We start from the raw sequence: 22,526 nt of genomic DNA, 5'->3' as shown, positions 1-22,526 counted from the left end.
CTGCAGCATCCAGAACTGCCCAAGGGGGACAGATTCCACAGCGGGGACTGCAGCTGTGTCTGAACCAGCCTGGCAGGTTGGAAATGCCCCACCCCTGCTGGTGGGTTAGAGCGGCCGTAGAGAAGCAGCTCCCTGCCCCCCAGATACCCTCGACCTTTGGAAGCAGATTGATTGAACTCCTGCCGCTCTTCCCAGGAGGACCCTGGGGTCCCATAACACCAAAGGTTTGCCTGTGGTCTCATGAACACAGCAGTGCGAGTCAGGACTCCTGGGTTCTTTTCCTAGAGCAAGGAGGGGAGTAGGGTCTAGTGCTTAGAGCAGGGGGGGCTGGGAGCCAGCTGGGACTCCTGGGTTCTAGCCCCAGCTGTGGGAGGGGTGTGGGGTCTAGTGGTTGGACTGAGAAAGAGGGGATCTGGGAAGGACTCCTGGATCCCAAGGCATGATTTCCACTCTCGCCCCTCTTCCCCCACCGCGAGCCCTTCACCCCAGGCCTGGCTGCATTTCGGCTCCGGCTGCTCTCAGGGCTGAGATGCTGGAGCCCCCCTGCTGGGGAAAACGCTGCCCCAGCCCAGCAGGAAGTGCCCCCCTTAGCCCTGGAGCTGCAGCTACACTTTGCTGGGTGACATTTCGCTCTGTGCATGGCCCAGCTGGCTTCAAAGGCATCAAAACATGCGCGGCGGGTGGGGAGGCCCAACTGAACCTCAGCCTCTTGAGAGCGAGGGCAGGCAGGCGGTGGCCTGGGGAGGGAGGATAAATAGGGCAGAGGCGGGGGCATCGGGAGGCTGGTGGAGACTGACAGAAACGGGCAGCGATACAGCACTGGGGAGTGCCCCAGGCTGCAAACTGGGGGGAAGCATTTTGCCATCTCAGGTGAGCAGAGCAACCTTGTCGGGGGCGGTGGGGGGGGTGGGGCAGAAAACAGGCCCTGATTTTGATCCCCCCTCCCCTAAATCGAGACAATGGGGGAGGCCGTGGAATTGACAAGAGGTTCGGATCAGAGCCAGGCTCAAATGCTGGTTCTCAGGACCGGAGGGGATGAGTTTCACTGGCGGCTGGATGACTCAGATGGCTCCTGCCGGCATTGGCCCAGCTCTGGAACTGCCGGTCCCGGGGGGCAGGAGCGACAAATAGGTGCAGGGATCAAACCCCAACAGTGTGTGTGACCCCCATCCTGAGCTTGGGATAGAACCCAGGAGTCTCAGTCTGGGAGGGGAGGGGGAGACCGAACTCCTGGCTTGGAGCCCTGCTTCTGGAAGGGGAAGCTGTCTAGAGGAAGGACTGGGTGTTAGCACTCCTCAGTTCTATCCCCTGTCCTAACCGTGGGGTCTAGTGGTTAGAGCAGGGTGGGGGTGGGAGTCAGGCGTCCTGTGTTCTAACACAGCTCTACCACTTGGTTGGTGACCCCAAGCTAAATCACTGCCATGCTCTGTGCCTCAGTTTCCCCACCTATTCAGTGGTCCTATTACCTGTGTTGCAGAGCAGATAGCAGGAGCGTGAACTAACTTTTCCAAAGTTCTCCAAGACCCTTGGGCATCTGGAGGGATGGGAAAGGATTATTAATGTGACTATAAACAACATGCAGCGTGTTTGCACAACACCCAGCACAACGGGGTCCTGCTCCATGAGCGGAGCGGCTGAGCGCTACCGTAATACAGCTAATCAATAATAATGGAAGGATAAAGGGGATGGGTGCCCAGGCTTCCAGGCCCAAGATTTAGTGCCTGCCCCAAACTGTTGTTGTGCACTGTTATATATCTGCCATGCCCCGCCCCAAAGGTGGCTGCATTTCAGCGGCAAGTCTTCAGCTCTGCTGCCATTTAAATGTCACGTGCTTTTCCCTGCTGCTTTGGTTCTCACGGAGCAGCCTGCGTGCTTGTGGAGCTCAGCATCTTCACCCCCTCCAGTTGGTGTAACCCAGCCCTCCTTTGCCCTGCAGATGTTGGGGAAGGCAGTCAGCTGCAATCACACAAGCCAGGGCCAGAGGGCAGTGGAGCAGCTGCGGACAGAAGCCGGGCTGGAGAGAATGAAGGTGACACGACCCCCCTCACAGTCCCTACACTGGGGAATTCATTTGGTGCTGGACTGGCGGGACCCAGCCTTGCCCCGCTGCTGAGGGTGAGACAGGAGTTCTGCCTCCAGGCCCCGGCTCGGGCTGAGCAGGACTCCTGGGTTCTGTTCCTCGCTCAGACTCTGTTTCTGCCCCACCCCCACTAGAAACCAGCCTGAGGCCTAACAAACCCATGTCATGGGAAGTAGCAGGAGAGGTGATGAACCAGCAGCTGCTGGCCAGCTGGAGCGGAAGATTCAAGGCCTAAATGGGGATGTAAGGCCCCTCTTATCCACACACACCTACCTCGGAAAGGGTAGGGAGGGCGAAATTGACATGGCAGGATCCCAGTTAGAGGGGATCTTTCACCTGGAGCCCCTTTCCTACACCCCTGCCCAGGGCAGCTGTGACACGGTTGTGCAGGGCGGTTCCAGCCCTGCAGCAGCCGGGCTGCATGCCAAGTTCAGGCTGCTCTGTCCTCAGGCCCCTGTTTACAGGAGGGAGTAGCAGGAGCAACACAGCGGGGAGCACGGTAATTGCCTGGGAGGTGGTGGCTGGGTCAGGCCAGCGTGTTCCTTTCAGGCGTGGTTTAGCAGGACGCAGGGCCCAGGAGAAAAACAGATCCTGCCAGGATCAGCTGCAAAGTCGGCTCTGAAAGCGGGAGGCAGTGGGGGGGGGGGGGGGGCGTGGAGGCTCCTGGCCTCTTTCAGCTCTGCTGGGATGGGGCCCTCCCAGCTGGCACCGACCTGCGCCAGGCCCTTACGTAAAGCTTACCATGGGCTCATTCTGCCCAGAGTTGGTTTCCCCCTCAGCGAGATGGTGCTTTGTGGTGGCAAACTGGCTGGGGTTGTGGGGCGGGGGCTGGAAGTCAGGACTCCTGGGTTCTGTTGCCAGCTCTGGGAGGACAGCAGGCTCCAGTGGTTAGAGCAAGGGGGTGGGAATCACGAACTCACACTCCAGGACCTCCCCGAGACAGGGATAGAACTGGTTCCCAGCACTCCCCTGCTCTGGCCACTAGACCCCTCTCCCCTTCCAGGGAGGGTGCTGGGAACCAGGACTCCTGGGTTCTGTCCCCATCTCTGGGAAGCCCTGCAGGGTAAGGTCCTGACTCCCACTTCCCTCCCAGATCTGGGAACAGAACCCAGGAGTCCTGACTCCCAGTGCTCCCTACTCTATCCACTAGCCCTGACCCCCCTCACCCCGCTGTTTGGCTTTGCTCAGCTGCCTTCTCTCCCACTCTAGGTCTCCCAGGCAGCCAGTGAGCTGCTGCAGTACTGCCGGGCCCATGCCCAGAGCGACCCGCTGCTGACCGGTGTCCCTGCCTCTACCAACCCCTTCAGAGACAAGAAAACCTGCAGCATCCTGTGAGGACCCTGGACCTCCAGCCCGATGCGGACAACAGGCAGAGGCCTCTGAAGAGGGGAGCAGGCTCGGAGGGGGCATGACGGGGTTCCTGCTGTGTCCCACCCTACCACCCTGCTCCCCTCCCCACATCCAGGTCAGCGCAGGCTCTGTGTGCAGAGAGCAGGAGACTGTCTGACCCCTGGGGCCCGATCCCTCCTGGTGTAAATCAGGCAAGAGGAGGAGCAGGGAGTTGGGGGAAAGCGTGGCCCTGCTGTAGCCGGGGGAGCTTTACCATCGCTTTCAACGCAGCCAGGCTCTCCCCCAGGTACAGCAATCCCCTCGTCAGTTACAGCCTCTGCACACAGCATGGGGAAGGGGAGCCAGGCCAGGCCTGACTGCAGGGCAGGGCTGGCCAGCCCCAGGGACAAGCCGGCCTAGCAGCCCTGCTGCCCTTGGGGTCCCCATTCACTCCATCCCCCTGGGGCTGGGGGGCAGACTGGCCACTGGACAAGCTGACCCCACTCTACTAAGCTGCCTCATCCCTGGCCGGAGGAACCCACGTTGGGGGTGAGCACAAGGGGGAGGAGCTAAGACCCAGTGGGTCATTCCGTTCTCAGCCCCCCTCCCTGGGGAGATGGATGCCCAACTCCGCCACCGACTCCGTGTGTGACCCTGGGCAACTCACTTCCACTCCCCTGTGCCTCAGTTTCCTCATCTTCCCAGGAGGGGGACTGGGAAGCACTGGGTTACTACAGTGATAAGGGCCTGGTAGGCAGACAGCTACAGCCTGCCGTTCCAGGGAGCCCAGTCAGCGATGGCAGCCGGTTCTGTTGGGTACTGGGCCCGGCCGTGCCAGCTCATTGCACACAGGCAGTAAGGCCCCTAGATCCCCCCTGACCTGGACTGGATCAGACCCAGGAACCTCAAATTGCGTTTTGTCCATTTTGACAGTGAGCTCTTCGAAGCCAGGACCGTCTCACTTTGTGTTTGTGCAACCCCTGGGGCCCTGATCATGGCTGATGCTCTCAAAACACCCCTCCTAATAAAGCATCTGCAGCCCAGTTCCCCCCAGTGCCAAGTGCTTCACTTAGCTTACAGATCGAAGCTAGCCTGGGTCCTTTCGTCTCCTACTTGGCTGGTGCCGGGAGGAAGCCGCCGTGCCTGGATTTTCAAGGCTACAGGGATTGAATTTAAAACTAAACACGTGATTTCACTGGGAAGGGGATAAAAACCCACTGACATCTCTAATCAGATCCTGTCTGGCAGAATAGTTTAATCAACAACATTAGAACGTGCGTCTCAACTGAGTCCCTGTAAGTTACACATCAGCTCTGGACTCCGTTTCGATCTGGTCAGCCCTTGTGTCTGTTTTCCTCAACCTTTAGCAGGAGCACCCTCAGGCTGCGTGGAGCTGGGTTGGATGGTTACTGGTTCTGACCCCTTACGGCCGTCCCCTCCTGCGCTGTGACCTGAGAGATTTTGGGAACCGGCCTCGAAGGAGCAGCAGCAAGAGCCCTGCGCCGTGGAAAAGCAGGTGGGAGGTAGACAGATAAGTAGCACAGGCCGCCTGGCAGTCAGGCCAGGATTGTGATAACGAAGGAGCCCAGAGGGTGGAAAAGGGGACAGCGGTGGAAGAATGTGAGCCAGAGAGAGCTAAGTCAGTGTGTCTAGCAGGGAAAGGCTGGCCAGGCTCCGATCCCTCTGGAAACTCAGGCATGGAAATCGCTCTGGGAACGGCAGCACCAGGGCGAGCTCAGGCTCAGCTCAGCTTTGACCTCCCAGCTCCTTGGGCCTCTTCCAAAGAACAATGAACAAACAAATGCTGAAACTCTGGCCCCTCCCCTGGGCGGGAACACGGTCCCCGGGTGCAGCACCTCCCTCTGGGGCCGCAGCTGCAAGACGTGGCTCTGCGGATCCAGGCCTCCCATCAGGCATCGAGCCTCCAGATTTCCAAGGACAGGCCCCCGGAGGCAGCTACTACTATGTTGCCTTCTGCGCTGACCTGCGGGGGAAGCCGGGAGCGGAGGGGTGGGTGTAAACAGGCGCGACAGGAACCGGGGACTGAGGCCGTTTCAATCCGAGAGGCCAGGGGACCAGCTCCAAGGTTCCTGCTAAATACACCCTGCCCCCGCCCCGAGTTCAGCCACAAGGACAAAGCGTCCAGCATTCAGCACGGCCTCAGATTCACTCCTCCGGGCAGCACGGTCTCTCCCCTGTGCGCAAGGGAGTGCCCCCACTGGCTGATCTGAGTGGTGGCCCGCCCTGGCCAAAGGAAGAGAGCCGAGGAGAGAGAGAGGATTCCACATGGACATTCCCCCACAACAGACAAGCTGGCTGGGAGGGCAGAAAGCTCAGGCACCCTCGTCCCCCAGTTCGGAGTCCGAGCGCCCCTCCTTACCCCATTCAGCACGTTGTTGTGCGTCTGTGAACAGATAGTGCGAGGCGGGTCCGTCGGAACGTGTATCTGGAAAGAGAAAACTCATGGGGGAGGTTGCCCAGGGCCGGGTGAATCCATGGGGAGGAATGGGGGGAGCCCCTCTCTGTGCTATTTTTAGGAGGGCCCACTGGTTCTTTGCTCATCAGCACTAGGGGGCTCCATTGACGCAGCTACCCTGGGACTGGCTACGGGTGGCCGGAAGTGGGGTAGGCAGATCCCAGGCCCAGACGAGGCTGCTATTGACTTGGAATCGGAAATGCCCTATTTGCACAATCCTTGCTGTTCGCATTATAGAGAAGCATGTTCAGGGGATGAAGCTGAGTGTGCAGAGGGCTCTTCCAAGGGCCAAGACACAATCCTCAGAACCCTCCAGAAAGCAGGAATTACCTCTCTTCCCCCAGGTGGGGAAACTGAGGCACAGACAAGGAAAGTGGCTTGCAGCCAAAGTCGTAGAGCTGGGGTCGAGACTCGGGTGTTCCTGGCTCCCAGCCTCTATGAGCAAATCGTGGGGAGTGGGATGGGGGAAGGATTGCTAGAGAAGCATGGACCTTACCCGCAGGGTCTTGTCAGTGGAGGTCGTGTACAGAGTGCCCAGAGAGTGCCAGACCCCAGTGATCTGGGACCGGTGACCCACGTCAAAGTACTGTGGGGAGGAAAGAGACAGTAAGCCCTCTGCATACCTCCAGCTGGGGCTCACCACAGGGGTGAAAGCCAAGGCACCCCTCTGTTGCTAGCCTGTGTGGGTCCCATGCATCTCTCTGTTCCTAACCCATCACCTTCATGCTGGGGACTCTCACGCATATGCATCCAAGCCCAACTAGGGGATCCCACTCCAAGGTGCTTCGGAGGGCCCAGTTTAGGGTGTCGCAGGTCAGATCACACCAGGACCCCATGGAAATCTAGGTATTTTCGGTATTCATCTGGCCCCACCAGTAGCAAGTTACAAATGGGTCATTGAGAGCCATCTCCTCTGCCCTCCAGGGAGGGATGTTCCCTCCAGGGCATGGGGAATCGAGACCCATCCAGCATGGGGTTCACGGAGGAGAGCCCTCAAGTGAAATTGACAGTGGCTGAGTTCACAGCCCCAAGCTGCAGGCAGGCAAACAAGCAGCAGCCCTGGTGTTAATCCTCTGGGGTGAAAAGGGGTGGTGGGGGGGGGGGGAATAGATGTAATGCTTAGCAAGCCTGCATCCCTCTGTCCAGCCCCGGATCAGGGAAGGCCTGCATACCCGGATGCGCTGGAAGCTGCCTCCTCTGTTTTCAAAGACGTAGAGTCGTCCCTGGTTGTCCCCGGCCCACAGCTGCGTCCCCTGGTAGGACATGGAGAGCAGGTAGGATTCCAGCTGGGGAAGGAAAGGAGCAAAGAGAGGATGGCACAGCTCTGGGGGTGGATCGGTGTATGGGGGGGGGGAGCGGATCACACAACACTCTCTGCCTATTCTAAAGGAGTTCCTTGACATTGGACTGCATCAGGCTGCCTGTTTCCTGGTTCCCCACAGGGCAACACATGTCACAGACAACAGAGGCCTGATGAGTGGAACAGGAGAAAGAGGCTCAGGTTTCAGGGGGACCTAGAATGGGGGGGACCCGCAAGCCACAGAGGTTCAGCCTGGGACACCAGCCCTGCAGCGTGTTTAATACCAGTCTGTTTCTTACAGTGCAGCCTCCCTCATTGCTGGTGAATGAGCAAAATGCCTGGTTAATCTGGCAGGAGGAGTTAGAAGTGCTTTATTGCCATTAAGCACCACAACCCTTCCTCTATGAAGGAGGTATCTGTTACCCCACTATACATCTAGGGAAACCGAGGCACAGCAACTGACTTGCCAGAAATCAAACACTATGTCACTGGCAGACGTAAGCCCCGACTCCGTGGGTGCTCTGGGGCTGGAGCACCCTTGGCGAAAAATTAGTGGGTGCTCTGCAACCATTGGCAGCCAAGCTCCCCTCCCCGCCCCCCCCAGCTCCTCCTCCACCTCCTCCCCTGAGCGCGCCGCGTCCCCACTCCTCTGCCTACCTCCCACGGGGTTGGAATGGACCTCAGGAGGTCATCTAGTCCAACCCCCTGCTCAAAGCAGGACCAATTCCCAATTTTTGCCCCAGATCCCTAAATGGCCCCCTCAAGGATTGAACTCACAACTCTGGGTTTAGCAGGCCAATGCTCAAACCACTGAGCTATCCCTCCCCCCCAGAGGCGAGGCCGGGGTGGGGATTTGAGGAAGGGGTCAGAATGGGGGCAGGGCAGGGGTGGAGTCTGGGCGGCCGGGTGGTCGAGCAGCCACCAGCATGAGTAGAAGTCAGCGCCTATGGTGGCAGACTCAGGAGTCCTGACTCCCAGCCCCCCTGCTCTAACCACGAGACCCCACTGCCCTCTCAGAGCTGGGGATAGAACCCAGGAGGCCTGACTCCCTGCACCTCACACCCTCCTTCAGATGCAACCAGTTGGGTCAGGGACTCCAAGGATTACATATTCTCCTCCCCCAAAATATCCTCAGGTAGGGAGTGTCTACAAACTCCCATCTCCCTCCTCTCCGTGGTGATTCCAGGCAACCTCCACTGCCTTCAGCAGGTAGGAGGGAGAATAGTCACCAGCTCCGGCCACCCACCTGCAGCCTCTGGAGGACGCTGTTGGCCCGGCGGTCGAAGACGACCAGCGTCTGGTCCTTGCTGCCTGAGATGATGAAGTGCTCGTCGGCCACAAGGGATAGCACGGCGCTGGAGTGGAGCTTGCAGCTCTTCAACGGGGCGTGGGAAGCTGCCGGGAAGGGAACAATGTCAAGATCTTTGCCGGGACAGAGCTCTGCTGGGGAGGCTGTGGGTCCTAGCCAGGTGATGCCTGCACTGGGCCCTGGGTCAATTTCCCTCCCACTTACCCCCTAATGTGGTTGGGAGGGGAAGTAATGTTCTATCCTGCAGCCCCAACCACACAGCCAGGGGGCCAGCAGATCTGCACCCCACCCCACCCCTGGAGTCATGGGGCAGCAGATCTCCACTTCTAACCCACAACCTGCAGTCAGGAGGCAGCAGATCGTGACAGTCTGTACCCCTATGTTAGCCCCTTTTCGAGGATTATGGTAAAACTTATACAAAGTATGCCTTATGAGGTACCATTTGAAAACTCATGATTTGCTGATCCTTGTTGTCTTGGTAAAATGTGTGTGACAACATTGTATGTAAAGTTACAAGAGATCACGGTGACACATTACTGAGCCATGCTCCCACGTTCTGGAGGGCAGTCACAAATCAGCTCCGCAGAGACAAAAGGCTAGACAATGCCTCAGCTTGGTGTCAACGAGGTCAAGTGGACGATCACCGCATTAAGTGGCCCCTCTTCTGCTGGAGACAGGGTGTGGGCAAAAAAAAAAAAAATCTACATTTTGACAAAGCAGCAGCTTGAGGTTCCTGGCCACCCAGGCTCTCCGTCCCCTGAACTTAGCTGGAGGTGATTCTTGCCCAAGAGAAATGACTCTGTTGGGAGAGTGAATGCCCCAAACCCTCTCTCCTGTTCACTCCGCACAGGGCATCAACACCACTTAAAGAACAAAGGAAGCAGCAATGGATTGGGGAGGGATCCTGACTGAAAGATTCAGCCAGTCAGACTGTTGGAACTTGTGGCGTGAGAGACTTTTGAATTCCCTTCGGGAACGTCTACACTGGCAAGTTTCTGCACAAATCATACCACTTTTATTAAAGCGCTGGAATTAAACCGCGGTTGTGTCCCCACCCTGTGCTCCTCGGGAGGGTGGAGCGCATCCACATTAGCAGCCTTTGCTGCAGCAGAGAGCGCAGTGCATTGTGGTAGCTATCCCACCAAGCACCTGGCCGCAGGCTGCTTTGGGAAGGGTTTGCAGTGCCACATGATGCAGGGTTCCCAATCCCATTGTTCCATGGGCATCCTACTACATTTCCAGCTGCTTTTCAACTGAAGTGGGGGGGGTCAGTGTGTGTGTGGGTGGAGGGTGGGAGAGAGAGTGTGTTTTGGGGGACAAAGAGCGTGACAGCATGCTATCTTGTAAGTTCAGACCACAGTAGGAAGCAGGCAGGGGGGAAACCCCGACATCAGCTCCCGCCTCCCTCCCCAGCTCTCTGCACAGCACTCTTTCTCTCTCTCTCACACACATACACACGCGTGTGTGCGTCCGTGCGTGCCTGCGTTCAACAGCTCGAGCATTCCACACGAATGCTTTGCTTTGTGGCCCGAAGCAGCACCGCACCCAAGGGCGGTCAGAAACAGAGCTTGGAAAGGGGCGGGGCGCACGGCTCCAGGGCCACCCAGTTCAAACAAGGAGCAGAACGGCCACCCAAGGGATTATTTCCAGGCTGTAATGTGTTTACCCTGCTGCGACAGACAGCGCTGGACCCTCTGCTGCAAGGCTTCCCACGCTCATCAAGGTGGTTTTTTCCCCCAACGCTGCAGCTGAGGAGTGTCTGCGCCCAAAGTGGCTTGGCAGCGTGCGCACCTCGGGAGTTACACCGCAGAACCCTGCTTTCCTGCGGCGTATCTTGCCCGTCTAGGCAGGGCCTGAGCTCGTTACGTTAGGTGTTAGCTGCATTTTACTTCTTTGTAACCAATTCTGATTTTCATGCCTCATGACTTGTAATCACTTTCTGGTGTTAAAACAATAAAGCAAACAAATGTATTATCTAAACCAGGGTGTTTGGATTGAAATGTTTTGGAAACTTCATTCGGGATAACAGGATTTGTGCAGATCATTTTCTATTAGCAAGATGATGGACTTTCTGTGAGCTTGGCCTGTTCCGAAGAGGGCTGGACTGTACACGCCCCACATTTCTGGGGGGAAAGCCTGGGCTGGGCGTTTGCCAGTGTTGCCCTTCCGTGCCGTTCAGAGGGGCTGGCCGGAGCACTCAGACAGCATAGCTGGGAGTCACTTACATGCTGGAGGCTGGGTGTGAGCAGACCTGGAGTGGTTACTCCCATGGCGAAGTAGTGTAAAAGGCACCCCAGGTTGGAGAATTGAGGGGCCATAGCTGTCCATCAGTCCAGTCTATACCCTGGGTAAAGTTACACAGATCTTCACAGCCAGCCAGTGGATTTTCCCGCCCAGGTCCCCGCTGGGAGGCAGGAGTATGGGAGGGGTTGCCCCAAGCCCAGGGTGCCCAGAAACCCCACTGAGTAGTGTTCTTGCTACTCAGGCTGAACTGGGCCAGCCCCGCTGAGCAACAAGCTCCAGCAGCACTGGAATCACTCCCCCACCCCACTCCTGCTCATGGGATCCCCCCCTTCGCACAGGTTACATGGGACCCGGATTCCCCATCTAGGCGGGAAAAAACGAAGGGACTGTTTTTTCTTGACTATAAACTGAAAAGCTGGCCTGGGATTCCTGGGGGACTCGCTGCTCACAGGCCCCAGCAGGAGGTGGTTCACGTGCAGCAGGCCCTTTGCACAGCCCTGGTGACTTTTACCCAGAGATCTCAAAGCACTTTAATCGAGCCAGGCGGCTCAGTATCATCAGCCCCATTTTACAGAGCGGAAAGCTGAGGCAGAGCAAGCAAGTGGCAGGAGCAGAAAATGGAGCCTTAGGGTCATGGGACTGTGAAAGGACCTGCTGCATTGGGCCTGCTGGGCTCAAGGGTGCAGGGATGAGCCCAACTGACAGCTGGAGCCTCGATCCAAAAGCAGACACTAACCTCGCAGGTCGTACACCGTCACCTTCTTGTCGTAGGTCCCGGTGACCAGGATGTCGGGCAGGTAGGAGAGACACAGCACGGGAGCTTTCCCACTGGGAGTTGGGGAGACAAGACAGCGAAGGGAGAACAAATATGATCCTTCAGGACGAGCCTTGCAGTTGCCACCCCCCCAGGGCTGGAAAGCCCAAGGCCTTTGGTCCCTCTGTGCCCAGCCTCTGGGTGAGATCCCGATGACTTCTCCTCTGCTGCTCCTCCCGAAGGTACTTATCAGATCCCCATTACCGTAATGTCTGAGCGCCTCGCAATCTGGGCCTCCTCCCCCATTTACCATAATGTCAGAGCACCTCCCAATCTGGGCCCCCCCCTCACATTACCATAATGTCAGAGCACCCGGCAATCTGCTATCCTCCCATTACTGTAATGTCAGAGCACCTCGCAATCTGGGCCCCCAATTACCATGTCAGAGCGCCTTGCAATCTGGGCCCCCCATTACCGTAATGTCAGAGCACCTGCCAATCTTTAATCCACGTATCCTCACTAACCCTGTAGTGTAGGGCACTGTTCCCTCTAAGCTGTGTGTGCGCACACAGATCCTAAACCCCACACACACGGCAAAACACCACATGCACAAAAATGAACTATACATCAGAGCCAGGCTGAAATATCATTTACGGGCAACTTTTGACATTGTTTGCCCGCCATCTATCAACACAGCCAGATTCTACTAGCTGGCAAGGGGGGGAAAGGGAAAGGAGGGCAATGAATCGTACCCCTCCTCGCCAGCATTTCGAATGTGGAACGTTGATCACGTCGGGACGGTCAGGACCCATATATCTCCATTTTCCCGCGTTTTTTTGCCACAGATGCATGGACATGATCGGAGGTATGCACAAACTTCCGGCATCCTGATCTGAATGCTCTCCCGTTTGCCCTTTTGTCGAGTCACGCTGTTAAGCGCATTGAAATAATAGTCATATAATAAAAGTACTAATTTTAAATAAACCAATCTGGTAAAAAAAATCAATCCCAAAATGTCACTGTCTAGAGGTCTAAAGCGTAAAAGAACAGCGACTTCATTTAAATCTGGATGGCTGGATGAGACTATAGAGACGGTTACACTGAAGTCACATAGTGCAATGCTTGTTAAACTTCGTGAAATATTCACATATGATGAGGACAACGGAGTGGTTTGTGTATATTGTCGAGATGCCAGAGCTTCGGGAGAATTTTCAACAGGAAGAATGTGGAAAGATGTATGGAAGTTGGATTTCTTAAAGCGTCATCTGTCAAATCCTTATGTTCAAAATACAAAGACTTTCTTGCTGAATAGATTGTTATAGTCAGTCAGTACAATGACTTCAAGTTTGCAGTAGCCGAAAGAATCTAAAGCCAACTGGTTTTAAGTTTCCCGGATATGGTGACATTTGCTCACCAGAATGAACAGTTTCAGGATCTTGCAAAGTTGACGGGTATTGAAGGAACATTCCTAGCATCAAGTGCAGACTGTGAGCGTGGCTTTAGCTTAACGAACGCTCTAAAAAAACCAAACTACGGAATCATTTACAAGTAGATCCTTTGGACATGCTGATGTGTATTAAAAGTTACCAGCTGGATGGAGGACTGAGAGATCTGGACAGAGTTTATATTGAATGGGCAAATGAAAAAGATCGCAGGGAAAAACAGAAAGGTTAGTTTAGCAGTCTTTGACATTTCGACCAATAAGGAAATTAAAATGCATTTGTAATTACATATCTTATTCTTGGCTGATAATCGTTTATTGATTTTTTTAGGAAAATTTTAAATTTAAAACAAACACTCTTGTTTTTCTTATGATGTTCTCTATCTGAAAACCCATATAAATTGACATGATGGCATACTTATTACATTGTCTTTATTATAGGTTTATCAAAATCTTTTCAGACATGTGTATAGAATGAAAGGTGAAAGTGGACACCAACGGGCAGAAGCCTATGGACTGATAATGATCATGATTAATATGTGCTTGATATATGCTCATGATTGTCTATAAAAAAGATCTTAAAGCATAATGCTTAAAACTAACTTCTACTTCATGAAGAACGCTTAAATTTCCTTTTTCTAAGTATTTAAAAATGACATTTATAAAATAACATGGTGTAAAATTATTATCAAATTACAAATTAAAACTTTTTAAATGTATAAGCATTTTACTCGCTTGGGTGCATTTGCCTCATGGCACACAAATTTGAACTCTGCTTCAAAAATCTGCACAGAAGAAATTTTTCGCGCACACGGCCTGTCAAAAATTAGAGGGAACATTGGTGTATGGCTGTGCAGTTAACCCTACTGTATGTGTGGGGAAATGAGGGCCAGATTTTGATAGGTACCTAGGCACCTAACGCCTCTGGGTCTCACTGGGAGTTAGGCACCGAGATCTCTTTAAAAAGCTGTCCCTAAGTGACTGGCCCGAGGTTCCACTAGACTCTGTGCTGAATCCTGCTCTCGTGTGCCGGGCCAGCGCTCTAACCACTGAACCCTTCCTCCTCTCCTGCCTAGCAGCAGTCTCCATTGATCTTCTTTGCTCTCGGACAATCCACCTGCCCCCCGGCTGCTTTTTAAGCCCGTGATGTGGTCTTCTAGGGGACAGTCTGTCTGGCAGGGACTGCACAGTGCAGAGCCAAGTTGTAGTGAGCCACGCATGGAGGTGCAAAGGAATGGCTTCTCACCCGACAGTCCCCAGCTTCAGCCCACTTCCCCGGCCTGAGCCCTTGGCCTCCCCCACTTCGGTACTCTGGTCTAGACTCTGCCCAGCAGCACCATCTCCTCCCCTCTCCACCGAGCATGGCTGCCCCGACCCCAGTCTCTAAGGCACTGCAGATTCCACTGGTGGCTGAGACTCTCCAAGGTCTCCCTCTCCCAAGAGGCAGAGGCAGGGAGGCAGCTGGGAGCACCAGCCGTGCAGCCGAAGGAGGAGCTGGTGGGAACCAGGCTGGGATCGCTTCCTGGAGGGCCCGTGGTGCAGGGGGAGGAGGGGAAATGGTACCTGATCTCCCCAAACTGCTGCCCGTTGGCCTCTATGTCCCACAGTTTCACCGTGCTGTCCCAGGAGCCTGAGCACACCTTGTTGTCTCTTGAAGCCAGTGACCACACCCAGCCCTGCAGCGGGAAAGGGAGAGAAAAGGGTTAAAGTAGGAGGCTGCCCTTTCCTGGTGTCTTTCTCCGAAGCCCTTTAGCCCCCCAGGCTCCCTGCAATACACAGAGTTAACCCCATTGTACAGACAGGGGAACTGAAGCGCAGAGCAGGGACATGATCACAAGAGGTCCCAGTGCCCCATTCCTGTGCCAGTCACTAGACACGCTGTCCCGGCTCAATCCAACCCGACAGAAGGGAGGAAGAAAGCTCACATTCAGCACAGGCGTGGGCAAAGAGGGCACAGGGAAGGGGGGACTGGGCCAGGGGACATTTCCTGTCCAGGGGTCTCAGCAGGTCTGGCATCCCCAGAACAAAACCCCCATCTCAGGGATACTGGCACCAATTAGCTCCCCTCGTCATGGCAACAGCAAGGGCTGGGGGACAGCTCGCTCTCCAGCTGCTTCGGCATACCCATGCTGGGGACAGAGTGCCATTGGTGCCTTTCTCCAGCTCAGAGGAAGCCTGGTCAGACTCCTCCCTGCCCTGGGAGATTGAAGGTCAGGTTCCCACCTTGTGCGTCCCATTACGCTCCGTGCCCAGTGCTTTCACCAGCACCTTGTCCGGGGACTGGCCCAGCTCCCGCAGATCCCACAGGTCGACGTTCCGATCCAGGGAGCCTGAGACACAGAGAGCCCCACCCTGCAAGAGAAGGAGACAGACTGGCCACGGGTCCTTTGAAATGGGAAAAACTGGTCAGTCATTGGTACAGGAGCAAAGAGATGATGGGACACTCAGAGGCAGGGACTCAGAAGTTAGAGCCGGACGGGGCTGGATGTCAGGACTCCTGGGTTCTATTCTTGACTCTGCCAACAATTTGCTATAGGACCTCAAGCAAGTCGTTTCCCTGGTCCATGCCTCAATTTCTCGCTGTGAAAATGATGTGAGCTGCTCAGATACATGTAAAAGTATCACCTACTCTCACCCTACAGAACTCCTGGAGCCAGAGACCAATGTGCGGAGCCGCCCTAGTTAACAGGGCTCGGAAGATACCACCACCACAACCAACCGTACACGGGTAGAGTCTTCCACACCTACTCTAGCCAATAGCTGTGTGTCATGATTAGAGATCATCAGCTGTTAAACCCAGAAATAGAACCCAGGAGTCCTGACTCTGCTCTACCTCACACCCTTCCCTCCCACAGCCAGAAGTCGAACCCAGGAGTCCTGACTCCCAAGCCCTGCCCCACCCCACTCCCAGACATCAGTGGCCAGCAAAGGAGGAAATCGGATGTCACCTGCAAGAGCAGAACGGAGTTGATGGAGGAGAAGTGGCCGTTGGCGAGGGAGAAGTACTCCGTTCTCCTGCCATCACAGGCCCAGTGTCTGAGATGCTCCTCCAGCTCCATGCAAGCAGCTGGCCAGTCGAAGTCCTCTGCATAGATAGGAAGAGATCGCAAGGATCAGGGTGTCCCACTCTGGGCGTCCCAAAACTGCTGGGAGCTTTGATCCCACAGCCACTCTACATCCCCTGCACCAGGTCGAGGTGGGGCTGTGTAAAAATCGCTTTCTTCAGGGTAGCGGCTCTCAATCTTTCCAGGCTACTGTAGCCCTTTCAGGAGTCTGATTTGTCTTGCGAACCCCAAAGCTTCACCTCACTTTAAAACGACTTGCTTACACAATCAGACATAAAAATACCAAAGTGTCACAGCCCCACTGTTACTGAACAATGGCTTGCTTTCTCATTTTTATCAGAGAATTATAAAATAAATCCATTGGAATGGAAATATTGTACTTACATTTCAGTGTATAGTCTATAGAGCAGTAGAAACAAGTCATTGTCTGTGCGAAATTTTAGTGTTTACTGACTTCGCTAGTGGTTTTTGTGTCACCTCTTGTAAAACTAGGCAAATCTCTAGCTTCCACTCCCCAGCCCCCACTCCAAGGAAGACCGGGGGAGCTATTGCGATTACAGAGGTGAAGCCAAGGCAAAGCAGTGAGGGGACTTGGCCAGGATCACATAGTGACGTCAGCTGCAAAGCAGGGAACAGAAGTCAGGTGTCCTGATTCCGAGTGCTCCCCTCCACTATAACCACTAGACCTCCTTCCAGAGCCAGGGATAGAACCCAGGAGTCCTGACTCCCAGCCCCCTGCTCTAAGTGCTGGGGATAGGACCCTGGAGTTATTGTTACCCTCTCCCACAGCTCTAATCAGCACCAACTAACTCTCAAGATAGTAAAGTTAACTGGGGGACCTCTCTGAGGCCCATGAAATAGCATCTGGTCCTACAGTAGATCCCAGGAGTCCTGGCCCCTAGTCCTGTGCTCAGTCCTTGTGTCTCCTCCAAGTCCCACCTCCAATGAAGAAAGTCCAATGGACATCTACCTTCCACCACCGGGTTACATCTACTGATCCTCTTCTGAAAGCGAATCCTCCAGGTCACTGGGTCCTGCACAATATCCCTGAGGGTCCGACAGACCAAGGGCAAGACCTTCTGAAGAAACCTGGCTTCCAGATAAGAGCAGATCTCCAGGATCAGCTCCAGAGGGAGGGCTAACAGCCCAGAGGTCACGTCGTTGCTTGCAGGAGACTTCTTCAGCTTGAGGGGAGACCTGTGCTCCGATGCCTGGGCCCTGGGCCCTACAGACAGTGACTCGGGAGGTGGGCACTGGGCCTTGTGGCTGGGCTGAGCAGAGCTGAGGATGCGGTCGATGTATTCCTGAGCCTGCGTGTCTGGATCAACCTTGTTCTCTGCGTTGGAGCCATTGTCGGAGCCTTGGGGGTCCTCGGAGGAGCTTGGTGCCAGGTCCATGGCTGCAGAAGCAGTAAGGACAGTGAGAGTGGCGAGCGCAGCATAGAAACCAGTACAGCATATCGTATGTAAGCACAGAGCAGAGCATAACATTGGCCATTCTACCCCATGCAGCCGATACAGCAAGGGACAGGTTCAGTCCACCAGTCCCTTTCATTCTGCCAGCTCATCCGGTAGCTGTATGTGCTCAGGGTTGGAGTTTAAGGCCAGAAGCGATCATTAGATCATCTAGCCTGACCTCCTGTAGATCACAGGCCATTCAGTGACCCCAGTAACTTGTGTTTGGCTAAAGCATCTTTCAGAAAGACAACCTGACTGGAAGACAAGACAAGATGGAGAATCTACCACTTCCTTCAGAGTCTGTTCTAATGGTTCATTATCTTCCCTCTCAAAAATCAGTGTCTAATTTCTCATTTGAATGTGTCTGGCTTGAATTTCCAGGTGTTCGTTCCTGTTCTGCATTTCTCTACTATGGTCCCTCTAGACCCACCATTGCATCCACCTGCTGTACCAGCTCAGACCCACAGCCCTATTTCCTCAGCTTCCCATCCTCTTGTTCTGCAGTGTTTCCCAAACTGTGTGTGTCGGTGGGGGGGAAAGAGAAGTTAGGACTGACAGACTTCTCAATCGTTCTCCAGAATCTCAGCTTTCATCATTAATTAAAGTCTTCAGCTCTTGTGGTTGTGAAAAAAACATATGCCCTGACTGTTACACTCCTGGAGTCTGCAAAGAGCCTGAGACGACGCTGTTGCCTCAAGTGTGACTGACACAGCAACAGTGCCTGAGCCTGCAGAGAGCCTGAGCCCATCGCTCTGAGTGGAAGGTAGGTGCTTCATTCTAACAGGTTCTCTCAGATGTCTTCACTGACAAAGTGGGAATTTTCCTCTGTGTATGTCCTATGTATTTCGCTTGCTACCCAGGGTGGAACAAAAGGGTTATCTACTGTTTGGGGCAGATAAGGAGATACCAGGGAAGGATGTGATGTAACTCTCTGGGGTGGGACGAATGGGTCACTAAAGGACGGCTGAAACTGAGCCATATCTATGGGGAAGCTGGAAAGACAACAGGAACCCCAAAGGCTAAAACAGTCACACCTAGAAACCAAGAAGGAGGAGATCCCCCCTCCCCCAGGATGTGGAGCAAAAGCCCCAGCTGGAGAACGAAGGGGACAGGTGTCAGGGAGAAGGAAGGACAAAATGCGGAAGAGATGGCCAGCCCTCTGTGGAGATAGAGGCGGTTAGGGACTATTTAGAAAAGCTGGACGTGCACAAGTCCATGGGGCCGGACGAGTTGCATCCGAGAGTGCTGAAGGAATTGGCGGCTGTGATTGCAGAGCCACTGGCCATTATCTTTGAAAACTCGTGGCGAACCGGGGAAGTCCCGGATGACTGGAAAAAGGCTAATGTAGCGCCAATCTTTAAAAAAGGGAAGAAGGAAGATCCTGGGAACTACAGGCCAGTCAGCCTCACCTCAGTCCCTGGAAAAATCATGGAGCAGGTCCTCAAAGAATCAATCCTGAAGCACTTGCATGAGAGGAAAGTGATCAGGAACAGCCAGCATGGATTCACCAAGGGAAGGTCATGCCTGACTAATCTAATCGCCTTTTATGATGAGATTACTGGTTCTGTGGATGAAGGGAAAGCAGTGGATGTATTGTTTCTTGACTTTAGCAAAGCTTTTGACACGGTCTCCCACAGTATTCTTGTCAGCAAGTTAAGGAAGTATGGGCTGGATGAATGCACTATAAGGTGGGTAGAAAGCTGGCTAAATTGTCGGGCTCAACGGGTAGTGATCAATGGCTCCATGTCTAGTTGGCAGCCGGTATCAAGTGGAGTGCCCCAAGGGTCGGTCCTGGGGCCAGTTTTATTCAATATCTTCATAAATGATCTGGAGGATGGTGTGGATTGCACTCTCAGCAAATTTGCGGATGATACTAAACTGGGAGGAGTGGTAGATACGCTGGAGGGGAGGGATAGGATACAGAAGGACCTAGACCAATTGGAAGATTGGGCCAAAAGGAATCTGATGAGGTTCAATAAGGATAAGTGCAGGGTCCTGCACTTAGGACGGAAGAACCCAATGCACAGCTACAGACTAGGGACCGAATGGCTAGGCAGCAGTTCTGCAGAAAAGGACCTAGGGGTTACAGTGGACGAAAAGCTGGATATGAGTCAGCAGTGTGCCCTTGTTGCCAAGAAGGCCAATGGCATTTTGGGATGTATAAGTAGGGGCATAGCGAGCAGATCGAGGGACGTGATCGTTCCCCTCTATTCGACATTGGTGAGGCCTCATCTGGAGTACTGTGTGCAGTTTTGGGCCCCACACTTCAAGAAGGATGTGGATAAATTGGAGAGAGTCCAGCGAAGGGCAACAAAAATGATTAGGGGTCTGGAACACATGAGTTATGAGGAGAGGCTGAGGGAGCTGGGATTGTTTAGCCTGCAGAAGAGAAGAATGAGGGGGGATTTGATAGCTGCTTTCAACTACCTGAAAGGGGGTTCCAAAGAGGATGGCTCTAGACTGTTCTCAATGGTAGCAGATGACAGAACGAGGAGTAATGGTCTCAAGTTGCAGTGGGGGAGGTTTAGATTGGATATTAGGAAAAACTTTTTCACTAAGAGGGTGGTGAAACACTGGAATGCGTTACCTAGGGAGGTGGTAGAATCTCCTTCCTTAGAGGTTTTTAAGGTCAGGCTTGACAAAGCCCTGGCTGGGATGATTTAACTGGGAATTGGTCCTGCTTCGAGCAGGGGGTTGGACTAGATGACCTTCTGGGGTCCCTTCCAACCCTGATATTCTATGATTTAAGGGCTGGCCTCTGGGGAGCCAGAGAAGCTTTCGCTTGGGGCTGACAAGGAGACAGACAGGGATGGATTCCACAGCAGCTTTGCTGATGGGCCCGGCTTGGCCAGGATGGCCCATGGTTTACCTCCGCCTCTGGGCGCTAACCGAAGGGCATTCAGATGCTACAGCCAGGTGACTGACCTGCCTGTGCCGCTGGAGGGGGAGCGCACAGGCCACCCGCAGGAGGCTGGCTGGGCTAGGCTAGATTTGCTGCAGGGAGCCAGGAGAGACAGGGCCTGACTCGGATTCCTAGGCCTCTGGCCCCACAGAGTTAGGGCCCTGGGCCCGGCTGGCTCGGGGGGGGGGGGGTCGCCCCCCCCGCAGAGACCTGGGGGCCCGGCTGGCTCGGGGGGGGGGTCGCCCCCCCCGCAGAGACCTGGGGGCCCGGCTGGCTCGGGGGGGGGGGGTCGCCCCCCCCGCAGAGACCTGGGGGCCCGGCTGGCTCGGGGGGGGGGGGGTCGCCCCCCCCGCAGAGACCTGGGGGCCCGGCTGGCTCGGGGGGGGGGGGGGGTCGCCCCCCCCGCAGAGACCTGGGGGCCCGGCTGGCTCGGGGGGGGGGGGTCGCCCCCCCCGCAGAGACCTGGGGGCCCGGCTGGCTCGGGGGGGGGGGTCGCCCCACCCGGAGAGACCTGGGGGCCCGGCTGGCTCGGGGGGGGGGGGGTCGCCCCCCCCGCAGAGACCTGGGGGCCCGGCTGGCTCGGGGGGGGGGGGTCGCCCCACCCGGAGAGACCTGGGGGCCCGGCTGGCTCGGGGGGGGGGGGTCGCCCCCCCCGCAGAGACCTGGGGGCCCGGCTGGCTCGGGGGGGGGGGGTCGCCCCCCCCGCAGAGACCTGGGGGCCCGGCTGGCTCGGGGGGGGGGGGTCGCCCCCCCCGCAGAGACCTGGGGGCCCGGCTGGCTCGGGGGGGGGGGGTCGCCCCCCCCGCAGAGACCTGGGGGCCCGGCTGGCTCGGGGGGGGGGGGTCGCCCCCCCCGCAGAGACCTGGGGGCCCGGCTGGCTCGGGGGGGGGGTCGCCCCCCCCGCAGAGACCTGGGGGCCCGGCTGGCTCGGGGGGGGGGGTCGCCCCCCCCGCAGAGACCTGGGGGCCCGGCTGGCTCGGGGGGGGTCGTGCAGAGACTTGGGGGCCCGGCTGGCTCTGGGGGGGTCCCCCCCCCCCACCCGCAGAGACCTGGGGGCCCGGCTGGCTCGGGGGGTCCTGCAGAGACCTGGGGGCCCGGGCCCGGTCCAGGGGCGCCGCCCAGGGGCTGGCTGCAGCCGGGGCAGAGCTCGGACCGGGGGCAGCGCGGAGGCGGCTCAGGCCGGCGGGGGAGGGGCAATGAACGAAGCCGCCGCCCCCGGGACCAGCCTGGCCCTGCCCCGCCCCGCCCCCCTTCTTACCCCCGGCGGGGGCCGAACCGCTCCCTCTGACAGCGGAGCCCCGCCTCCTCTTGCTCTCCACTTCCGGATCCGGCGCCTCCGCCCCCAGCGTCACAGGGGAGGCGGCTTCCAGCGCCGGAAGATGACGTCACATAGCGGAAGTACTGCCCGCCCCTCCTCCTCACGTGACCGCCCTTCCTGGGGGTGAGATCATCCTCGGCAAGGTCTGGTTCATAGACCCCCCCCCGTGTCATGACGTCAAGGCATTCATGTGACATCATAGGGATGACATAACCCTCTTATGACATCACAGCATGTGTCTTCCCCAGCCTTGGGCAACAGGCTTCGTACACCCCCAGCCAGCCACCCCCCAGCCCTCCCAGGGGCAGCGTGGCAGGAGCCAGGCCCCAGCTGGGCTGCCCACCCCAGCTCCTCTCTGAGACAGACCAGGGCTGGGTCTGCCCTGCCCGAGGCTGTCCCAGACCCTACCCCCAACCGTCACACCTGGGGAGCCCCCCCCCAGCAGCCAAGGAAGCACCTCTAACACCCCACTCACCCCCCCGGTAACCAGCGAGCTGGGCTCCTGGCTGCCTCTTGCAAATCCAGAAGCAGGCCAAGGAAGCAGGGCAGCACTGAAGGCCATCAATGAGGCCAGCGTCCCAAAGCACTTGTGACCACAGTCTAAGAAGTTATCCTCATGCTCCATTTTTGAGATGGGGAAATAAGTAGCTTGCCCAGTATCATACCACTTAATGAACCCAGGTGAGTGCCTTTAAAGCACACCCATGTGCTAATTCATTTTTTCATTTGTTCTGTAAATCTTCACCCACCTTTACAAAGGAGAAAAGTATTATTCCCATTTTACAGATAGGGAAACTGAGGCCCAGGGAGGGGAAGTAACATGCCCAATATCAACTCCCAGGCTGGAGGTA

The 22,526-nt window shown here is 56.1% G+C and overlaps 2 protein-coding genes across 11 annotated transcripts; one reads left to right on the top strand and one right to left on the bottom strand.

Moving 5' to 3' along the window:
* Positions 1-18: 18 nt before the first annotated feature.
* Positions 19-22,509, bottom strand: LOC140900910 (F-box/WD repeat-containing protein 9-like). Of its 10 annotated transcripts, none has more exons than XM_073318891.1 (10): positions 16,969-18,600; positions 15,882-16,018; positions 15,157-15,318; positions 14,497-14,609; positions 11,475-11,566; positions 8,432-8,580; positions 7,058-7,171; positions 6,382-6,471; positions 5,790-5,855; positions 19-1,534 (listed from the first exon to the last, which is right to left on the bottom strand). In XM_073318891.1, exons 1-10 carry the CDS (start codon positions 17,486-17,488, stop codon positions 1,499-1,501), a joined length of 1,479 nt encoding a protein of 492 aa, XP_073174992.1. In that variant the 5' UTR covers positions 17,489-18,600; the 3' UTR covers positions 19-1,498. The 10 variants fall into 10 exon arrangements, with proteins under 10 accessions (XP_073174992.1, XP_073174986.1, XP_073174984.1 ...); XM_073318885.1 differs by lacking the exon at positions 19-1,534 and adding an exon at positions 22,425-22,509 and having other exon boundaries at positions 4,640-5,855; positions 16,969-17,397; XM_073318883.1 differs by lacking the exon at positions 19-1,534 and adding an exon at positions 21,616-21,921 and having other exon boundaries at positions 4,640-5,855; positions 16,969-17,397.
* LOC140900915 (guanine nucleotide-binding protein G(I)/G(S)/G(O) subunit gamma-7-like) lies at positions 1,937-3,478 on the top strand. The gene is made up of 2 exons (XM_073318903.1): positions 1,937-2,029; positions 3,290-3,478. The coding sequence occupies exons 1-2, from the start codon at positions 1,937-1,939 to the stop codon at positions 3,413-3,415; spliced, it is 219 nt and encodes a 72-aa protein (XP_073175004.1). The 3' UTR covers positions 3,416-3,478.
* Positions 22,510-22,526: the final 17 nt, after the last annotated feature.

The sequence above is a fragment of the Lepidochelys kempii genome, chromosome 20, assembly GCF_965140265.1.
Source record: "Lepidochelys kempii isolate rLepKem1 chromosome 20, rLepKem1.hap2, whole genome shotgun sequence".
Taxonomy (NCBI): Eukaryota; Metazoa; Chordata; order Testudines; family Cheloniidae; genus Lepidochelys; species Lepidochelys kempii.
Note: the sequence above shows the minus strand (reverse complement) of the source record. Positions and strands in the feature narration are given on the sequence as shown.

Coding starts and splice junctions, on each gene's coding strand:
- LOC140900910 (XM_073318881.1), bottom strand. CDS start 17,488: ATGTTATGCTCTGCTCTGTGCTTACATACGATATGCTGTACTGGTTTC. Junction 15,319..15,881: donor ACTCCGTTCTGCTCTTGCAG/GTGACATCCGAT, acceptor CCCATTTCAAAG/GACCCGTGGCCAGTCTGTCT. Junction 14,610..15,156: donor AGCGTAATGGGACGCACAAG/GTGGGAACCTGA, acceptor TTCCCGCTGCAG/GGCTGGGTGTGGTCACTGGC.
- LOC140900915 (XM_073318903.1), top strand. CDS start 1,937: ATGTTGGGGAAGGCAGTCAGCTGCAATCACACAAGCCAGGGCCAGAGG. Junction 2,030..3,289: donor CCGGGCTGGAGAGAATGAAG/GTGACACGACCC, acceptor CTCCCACTCTAG/GTCTCCCAGGCAGCCAGTGA.